This window comes from Trachymyrmex cornetzi, unplaced genomic scaffold, assembly GCF_001594075.2.
Source record: "Trachymyrmex cornetzi isolate Tcor2-1 unplaced genomic scaffold, Tcor1.1 scaffold2100, whole genome shotgun sequence".
Classification (NCBI taxonomy): Eukaryota; Metazoa; Arthropoda; class Insecta; order Hymenoptera; family Formicidae; genus Trachymyrmex; species Trachymyrmex cornetzi.
The window spans coordinates 20,255-30,031 of NW_017296743.1; the positions used below are offsets into that span (position 1 = coordinate 20,255).

At 33.7% G+C, this 9,777-nt stretch overlaps 1 protein-coding gene across 1 annotated transcript in view; it reads right to left on the reverse strand.

Moving 5' to 3' along the window:
* Window positions 1-7,813: 7,813 nt before the first annotated feature.
* Window positions 7,814-9,777, reverse strand: part of LOC108760013 (putative nuclease HARBI1) — a 5,430-nt gene continuing 3,466 nt past the window's right edge. The window contains exons 5-7 of the mRNA XM_018505783.1: window positions 8,673-8,741; window positions 7,941-8,502; window positions 7,814-7,823 (exon numbers count right to left, since the gene is read on the reverse strand). Of these exons, the coding sequence (XP_018361285.1) occupies window positions 7,814-7,823; window positions 7,941-8,502; window positions 8,673-8,741 (641 nt within the window). The remainder of the gene's footprint in view (window positions 7,824-7,940; window positions 8,503-8,672; window positions 8,742-9,777) is intronic.

A 9,777-nucleotide genomic window follows, 5' to 3' on the forward strand; every position in this document is an offset into this window, starting at 1 on the left:
TATTTTTATATTTTTTCCTGTTGTGTAGATTTTAAATCACATTTTCGTATTACCAGAACTACGTTTGAGCACTTAATGCAAGATCTTGGACCAGCCATAATTGAAAGGCATAATTCGCCTAAATTGCCAGTAGCTAAACAAATTGCTATAACACTTTGGATTCTTGGTAATTAAGAAGTTTACAGGTTAGTAATAAAAATATCAATATTTTATTTGTAATGCTCCTCTTTTAGATTAGTAGCATATAATAAATCCTAATAATAAATCTTTTAGATTAGTAGCACATAATAAATTAATTAATGGTCGCGTTCAGCAGACTCAACTGTTGTGGAGCGGATCCGTGAGCGCTCGCTGCTATTGGATGATCTAGAAGAATACATCAATAACAGCGAGCGCTTACGGATCTGCTCCACAACAGTTGAGTCTGCTGAACGCGACCAATGTAAAATGTTTGAAATAACGGTCAATAAATATTAATTTAAAATCATATGTTATATTAGACTTTTGTCTTTTTTAGATCTATTGCAGATCGATTTGGTACAACAAAAGATACTATATGGAGGACTGTCTTTAATATGGCATACGTATTACAGGAACATGTACAAAATTACATCAAATGGCCAGAGGTTCATGAATTACGAAATATCCAACAAGAATTTGCTGCTATGAATGATTTCCTTGGTGTAGTGAGTGTCATTGATGGATGCCACATTCCCATTAGTGCTCCTACTGAATACTCTGATAGTTATATCAATCGAAAAGGTTTTCATTCCATGTTATTGCAAGGAATTTGTGATCACAAAATGAAATTTATTAATATATATACAGGAATTTGTGGCAATGTTCACATCATTCAGTTTTACATCTTATAGAGAGTTTGAATAAAAATAATCTATTTAACATAAATCTTCATACTCTTGAATACATAACATTTGTTTCTTTTACCATACATAAATGCTAAATACTTCAACAACACATTTTCATTTAAATCTTTGGAATTAAAATCAGTCTTTCTCTCTATCTCTATTCAAAATATGAATTACAAAACAAAATTGTATTACGTATATAAAACGCATGAGACATCAAAATAAACGTTAATAATGTAAAATAATTCAATTTAACGCAAATCTTTATATTCTCGGCTGAATTAGAAAATCTAGAATTTCAAAATTTCCAATTCCCTGCGAAACAAATAATAACTTTTGACAATCAACGATTTTTTAAATGGATGTCTCAATTTCGTAAAAAAAAAGTTTAATGATTTTCCAATTTGACAATATATATTTATATACTCAATATCTAAATACCGAAATGCTTTATAACATATATAATAAATATATTAATAAAAAACTTTTTATAAGAAAGTTATTGCAAGAAAAAATATCACATTATTTTTTTGTGCTCTTCTTCTTACTCCTTTTTACCATTTTTCATATAGTTTGCAAACAATGTTAAAAATTTCTCTTGCATTTCTATGTTCTTTTTATGATGATCTTCTCTTTGTTTATATAATTCTTCCAATAATGCGGATGAACCGCGTTTTTGGCGTTTCCTCACATTGCTTATAACGCCATAAGAAGTATTTGATACTGCAGGATCATTTTCATCATTACGTTCCTCATAGTCTGTACAAGGACTTCTTTCTCTCACTCGAAATCCGTGAGTGCTGGAAGTAACTGAGACAGGTAATATTCAGGTCTAGTATGTAAGAATTCATCAATCATGTCGAAATATTCCCAAGTTTGTGCAGCACGACAAGTTTCATTATTATTGTCTCGTACATGCTTATATTTTCGTTTTAAATTCTTCCATTTTGTTGAACATTGCTCATCAGTGATGTTGTACCCTTTTTCATGGAAATTACTGGCTATGTGCTTCCACACTCTTTTCTGCATGTAATTCTTTTTATTTATTAACGATACATAGTCACTAACTTCATGTATTAATAATTTTGTGGTTTCTGCAGTCCAGTAAAATCTGTTTTCTGTGGAAACTATTCTCATTGAAATAATATAAAAATATGTTTCTTATTCCAAACATATGTAGACAATTACTAAAAAAGCTAAAAATATATATCACTTAACGTTCTCTCATAGAGAACATGGGTGCCTTTCAACAAGCGATATAAGTAAAACAATGACCATTTCATCTTTGTTTAAATTGACGAACAAGAATGTAATAATTCATTGTGTCACATCTGTGTCGTTGGAAGGCATCCTATTTTTATATTACACCTACCAGAAAGATTTTGCTCGAGAGATCTGTTCTCATTCGCATCCATTTTAAAATAATGGCAAATCTTATAATTCTACAAAAATATACATTTTAATTAAATTATAAAACAATAATGTTAAAACGCTCGTCTAACTTAAAACAAAAACGTAGTTCAAGGCTTTTTTCGAGCAATAATTTTATTCAATATTTAGTTCATCTTAATACTATGTTCAATTCTATTTGGTTGTACAAACCACGCAATTTATTACAACCATTCACAAATCAGGAATCTAATAACTACCATTTACAAACGTTTCAGCTTACAAAGCCTTCTTCAGTGTACTTTACCCTAAACTCATACTGATTTATTTTTCAAATGAAATATCTAATAATTTGTAGTCAATTTCTTATTATAGCCCTATCAAAAATACTTATTAACAATCATTCTTAGGATTAAACTTTCTATAAACTATAAGCAACTTTCAACAGGTTCTGTGTTTTTCGTCAAACCTCCAATGTCACGCTCCAATTTTTTTAAAAACACAGCATTATACCAGCTTACTAGATTCTTGCAGAATATTATCTCAAAAAATATTCCTTCTGCAAGGAGTAATATAAAGAACAGTTTCGAACTTTTTGAAAGACTGAAGGAATTACATGTTAACACGAATGAAAGTATGATTTCGTTGGATGTAAAATCACTTTTCACGAATATTCCAATAGAACTTGCTATTGAGGGTTTGGAGAGAAGATGGAGTTCCATAGAGGGTGCCACGAATATTCCAAAAAAAGAATTTTTAGATGTAATTAAATTTATTTTGACGTCAACCTATTTTACTTTCAATGAGACCATCTATAAACAAACATTTGGCACTCCTATGGGTTCCCCTCTTTCCCCCATCATAGCCGACATAGTGATGGAAGACATAGAAGTTAAAGCTCTTAATTCATTACAACTACAGGATCTACCATATTTCAGATATGTTGATGACTCGTTTTTGATTGTCCCAACAGAAAAAGTTCCGCAGTTAGTAAAAGCGTTTAATGAACAACATGTGAGACTTAAATTTACAGTTGAATATGAGGTTTGCCATGAGCTGAGCTTTTTAGATTTAAGGATTACTAATGACAACAACACATTAGTAATAGATTGGTTCCACAAAAAGACTTTTTCAGGTAGATACCTATCGTTCCTTTCAAATCATCCTAATTGTCACAAAATCGGAGTAATTTATAGTTTATTAGATAGAGTGATATTGTTATCGGACCCGATCTATTACAATAAAAATCTAGAATTCATCATCAAAATTTTATTGGATAATGGGTATCCTTTGGATTTCATCTTTAAAAATATTAATAACAGAATTAAAAATTTAGCTCAGAAAGACGTGTCGAAAGATATTAGTAATGATGACCATGGGTTGAGACAACTCATGGTCGTTCCATATGTTAAATCCGTGAATGAAAAAGTTAAAAGATCTATTAACAAAGCCAACTACATGATTGGTTACAGGTGTATTAATAATTTAAATAGATTTATTAAGGCTCAACAAGATAAGAATAGACTTGAAAATAATAATAACGTCATTTACAAAATTGATTGTAAAAACTGTGAGGCTTCGTATGTTGGACAAACCAAGAGACAGTTAAAAACGAGATTAAAGGAACATAGAAATAATTTTAAGTTAGATCAATCAAAACATTCGGTTATTACAAAACATGCTAATGAAACTAATCATGAATTTAATTGGGATGGGGTCAATATTTTGGATTTTGAAAAAAATTATAAAAAAAGAAATATATCTGAAATGATCCATATAAAAGAGCAGACAAAAGGTTTAAATCTAATGAAGGATACGGAACTATTGGACAAAGCGTATTCGAACATACTCGATTATATGCGTGATAAGAAAAATTAAAAAATTTTGAACTGACTCGGGGTTATTGGTTAGGCACGTGCCGTTATTTATTGTCGTTGTCATTGTTCTACAGTCGTTGAACGACTAGCACATTCGAGCATTACATACAATTAGAAGATCGTTTCAATCGTTTAACATTTGAGATTTTTACACAATTCTGATGATCATTTCGGATAGTTCATGTAATTTGAGAATAGTACTGCTTTTGTCTTGACTAACACGTTGTTGTTCGTACATTAAACGTTTTATCTACTCTACCGTAAGTAAATTTAAATATATATTTTTTGTGAGTAACCTTAAGTTAAATTTTTGATTTCAAAAATAAATTGTCAAGGTTTGTAAATTTAGTTGGTTTGTTTTTTAATTAATAGAAGTTTTTATGACGATAATTGCGGCTAAGTGAATTGTATGAGACAAGATGCATTGTGATGGTGTTTATGGAACTCTCTTTGAGACATGCGATTTGAATAACCACGAGGCCAGTTCATATATGACGATCTAATTGTATAATATAAAAAAATTGGAGCGTGACATTGGAGGTTTGACGAAAAACACAGAACCTGTTGAAAGTTGCTTATAGTTTATAGAAAGTTTAATCCTAAGAATGATTGTTAATAAGTATTTTTGATAGGGCTATAATAAGAAATTGACTACAAATTATTAGATATTTCATTTGAAAAATAAATCAGTATGAGTTTAGGGTAAAGTACACTGAAGAAGGCTTTGTAAGCTGAAACGTTTGTAAATGGTAGTTATTAGATTCCTGATTTGTGAATGGTTGTAATAAATTGCGTGGTTTGTACAACCAAATAGAATTGAACATAGTATTAAGATGAACTAAATATTGAATAAAATTATTGCTCGAAAAAAGCCTTGAACTGCGTTTTTGTTTTAAATTATAAAAACTTAATAAAGTGAGGTTACATTTGCTTTTCCTGAATTCTTTTACTAATCTGTATATATTTCCATTATTGATATACATTTTTTCAGAATAAAGTACACAATAATTATTAGAATAATAATTAACGTACGTACCTCTATGTCTTTATGCACTCTGCAAATTCGCAAAATTGCTCTTCACAAATATTCACAATCCGTCTCTTCTCACGATCCGTTCTCAATCCGATTACTTTAAGAGGGATGATCCCGATTGACCACGGTTCGATTGGACACCACCAATCACAGCGACCGGTGCTTAGGAGCTTTGTAGTCTCAAGCGCTGTGAGTGGCTCGTATCCAATTGAGCCGTATCCAACTGGGTACCACCCCTTTAAGACAGTCATAAGAATCCGATTAGGCTAGGGAGTTTTTTTGAAATGCATTGAGTACCACTGTTCGGTCGGATTAGAAATCCGACGATTCGTCGTAAGCACCTCGTGTGTCGATAGACGTAAAGATGTCAACAAGCCAAGACATTCAAACGTACAAAACGGAAGAAGAGTTGTGCAAAACAAAAGAAGAGCTACGTGAATTAATAATGAGCCGAGTAAGAGATCGAGAAATAATGAAACATCGCATGAGGCGAATAGAAGAAATGGAAGATATCGCGAAACAACTTACGTGACCAATACAGTCGTCGGTCAAACCATATGACAATGAGTTAGAAGAGGCAATCGCCAAATTTCAAGTATCGTCCGGAATTTACAAAAAAGCATACCACACGACGGAGATACGAGACGACAACGGCAAGCTTATAGCTGAAATAGATACAACAAACAACAAAGAAGTACAAATACCACTACACCGCTTAACCGGAAAAATGCTTGACAAGATTGTAAAAGAAAAAATGGCAGACAAGAGAGGAAAATATCACAGAAGAAACCAGGAAGACCATACGGATCGATAAAGAAGGCGAAACTACAGCAAGAAGAAGAAACAGAGGAACGCTACAACCTCAATTATACATATCCTGGTAAAAGTTCAACAAAGCCGACAATAATAGATTACCAAATAATCAACAGAACGGAAAATAGGCTTATGCCCGATTTCTTCATATCTCCCGATAGCTGTCTTCTAGATAAAGATATCCATCAGATAACTTTAAATTCGCTTTCATCACTGAAACCTCTGGTTACGCATCTAACAGATAGCTATTTTTCATACCACAAACTTTCGAAACAAAATGTACTAGAATTTTACTATAAATTACCAGACTTGTCGCAACGTATTCTTTTTCGAGTTATGACCGACCATCAATTTTCTCTAAAATAAGGTTATATTTGGGAAAACATTTTAGCTCATTTTCAGTTAAACAGTGTGAAAGTGTGAATAAAACTATTGTACAGCTCAATGGAGAAAGAGAAAAGAGGAGCAAATTTTACAAAGAGTGAAATAGATTTATTAATCGATGTAACATTAAAATATAAACATGTTTTCGAAAATAAAAGAACGGATGCTACTACATGAAAGGATAAAAATGAAGCTTGGGAAAAAATTAGCAATGAATTCAATGCTGCTTCGGGAAATTTTCCCCGCTCCACAAAAACAATTCGTTCCAAATATGATACAATAAAAAAACATATTCGCAAGAAATGCTCGTTACTCAAGAGTGAACAAACAAAAACTGGTGGTGGGCAATGCACAGTAACTTTGACTCCCAGCGAGGAAAAATTATTGTTATTAACACTCAATACCATAGTGGGCCTCAAATCTAGATTTGATAATGACTCAAAGTATGTATAATTAATTGCTACATCATAGTACACGAATGAAACATGTCACGTTATTAATATGTAATTTTCTTTCAGGATAGGTACAAGTGATTTAAGACAATGGACGACACAATTACAGTATGATGTAGAAAAAGAAAATGGTTAATAATATATAATGTTGTTAATAAATGTTTAATTGTGAATAGTCAAATTTTTTCATATTATATTTTCTTTTAGAGCCAGCATCTTGTATTATAGAAGGAGAACTCGAATTCGTAGACAACAGAGACGATAGTTAGTATTGAAAAACATTAACATTGATTTGGAATATAATATGTGAATTTTACTTTAATCTTTTTATACAGGTCTTTCCCTGTTTTTGACAAGAACAGAAGATATGGAAGTATCCAATGCAGCATCAATAAATCCAGGTAAAAATTTTATTTTTATTTTGCACATATAATTTTAGTATTAAGAAAAGTATTGTGTTTCTATAGAAAAATCAGTGAATACCAAAGAAACTCAGATTAAAAGAAAAATCGATGCTGTGGATTCTATTAACAAGAAGATACAAAGAGGTATAAAATATTAGAAACTATTAAAAAAAAATGTTTTTAACCGTAATTAATCATTATAGGAACTGATGATAAGTTTATTTTTAAAAATAAACGATCCAAACCATCTGAAATTACACAAGACATGCACTTGAAAAACGAAATATTGGTGTTGCAAAAACAACTTTTGTTACAAGAAATGAAAGGTGAATCAGATATCGCCGAACTGACAATCGAAAATTTAAAGTTGGATACGCAAATTAAAAGACTGACATTACAGAAACTAGAGGCGAATGTTATTGATATTCATTAGTAAGTGTATATTTTTCGGTGATATAATTCGTATAATATACAATTTTTAGATTAGTAGATTTATTAAACTGACATTTTTTATTTCCAGTCATACATAACTTCATGTTGCATCATGTAGAGTAACCGAGGCAGGTTCTAATTCCGTAATCTAAAAAAATATATGTTACAAGTTTCTGTAAAGTGCCAAAGAAGTTGTGATATGCGAAAAATGATAACATAAAAATTATAATATATTTGTAGTTTTAAATATAAAGATTTTATGTATTCGTTAAATTCGTTATTAAACTTACCTCGAGAAATACTCATGAATGAGTGCTTGTCTGACATTATTGTCTCCTATTTGAACATCTATTTGATTCTCATTACCAACTTCAATGTCATCAGGAATATTTATACATTCAGGAGGTTCTTCTTCATTTTGATCTCTGGCAATATTATGTAGAACTGCTGTAGCTACGATGATGTCTTGCACAGTCTGTATTTTGAGTCTCATACCTAAACTTAATACAGGAAATCGACGTTTCCAAACTCCAAATACTCGTTCAACGATATTTCTCGTTCGTATGTGAGCATTATTGTACTTATTTTCCGCTGCAGTAGTTGGATGCAAAAGAGGAGTGAGAAGATATTTCTTGATTGGATATCCACTATCGCCAAGTAATATTCCCAACTGAAAATCACCTTCCTCTAATCTTTGATGCAGTCGGCAATGTTGAAAAATTGTTGCATCATGGACCGAACCCGTCCATCTATACACAATGTCTGTAATTTTCATGTTATGATCACATACAACTTGGGTATTAAGAGAAAAGTATCCTTTTCGATTTCGAAACTCTTCTGCGTGTTCACCTCCTGAAAATATTTATTATACATGTCATTTAAAATGAATACTCTAAATCTTCCTACAATATTGTATACATATTTCAAACTTTCACGTAATATTAAATGTTTCAGTATAAGATCTTTACAATATTTTTGTAATCTTTCAGTGCTGTATGGCGTATTTCATAGCTTTAACTTACCAGGAGATTGTATTCTAATATGCGTTCCATCGATGCATCCTATTACTCTTGGAAATTTGTGCATGTCATGTAACCGTACTCGCGAGCAACGGCACAACTTCGTCGCGTGTTCTCGGTACTCAAAGCGCAAAAGTATCTTCTCTCCCTCGGTAGCAGAATTTTGCGACAGCCAGGCGGTTCTTCGGCCAGAATTGTAAGTCTTATTACTAAGTTGGGCGCCAGGCACGAGAGAGCGTGCCACTTTTTTCGAAATCTCCTCACTTTTGCCCGTAACGTTTCGCGACGGCAGGGGGTGGGTCACAAGGGGTGTGGGAAATTTGTCGGAGGGCGAGAGAGATAGGCCACAAGAATAAACCACGCGAAAGGTAATAATAAAAACAATTATATTGGAAAAGAATGTAATGAAGCAAATGTGATAAATTACAGCAGTGAAACAGTTACAAATACTCTCCGGGGCTTCGCCCCTCCGCTCTGCTCAATACTCTCGGTACTCGCACAGAGAGTCGCTAACTTAATCCACGCCGGACGACGGTCATACGCTACAGCACGAGCCCCGACCTTCCCCGCGGTATCTTCCGACGGTGTCAAACGCCCACCCCTCGACAGCCGGCCAGAACCCGTACACGCTGTACCACCAGACTCTCGGACGTGCAACGCCGGCCCGCGGCCGACGCCACGCGATGGTGCGACGCGTTTATAGCAAACTCCTTGATGCGACTCGACTCTACTCGACAGCGTGAATTCCGGAAACGGACTCTACTCGGTAACACCGCAACCGGAAGTTCACTCGGCAACGCGGCAATCCGCGTTCCGAGGCGACAGCACAATTCTAGCAAGCGCGTCTCCGCGACGCGACACCAAACGATAACGCAATTACAATAATCGTCGTTACGCGACCCGACGAAACTCGACAACGTGACTACTCCGCGCGTTTCTACGCGGCTCTACTCTACTCGGTAACCGTCATTGACTCTCCCGTGACGAAAGGAACGAGCGCGATTCGGCCCTCGAGTCTCTCCAAGACGACTCAAATGCACTTCTACTCGGCAGCGAATATTACTCCCCTCACTCTGACTCTCGAAATGCGACAGCTAATAATTCCCAA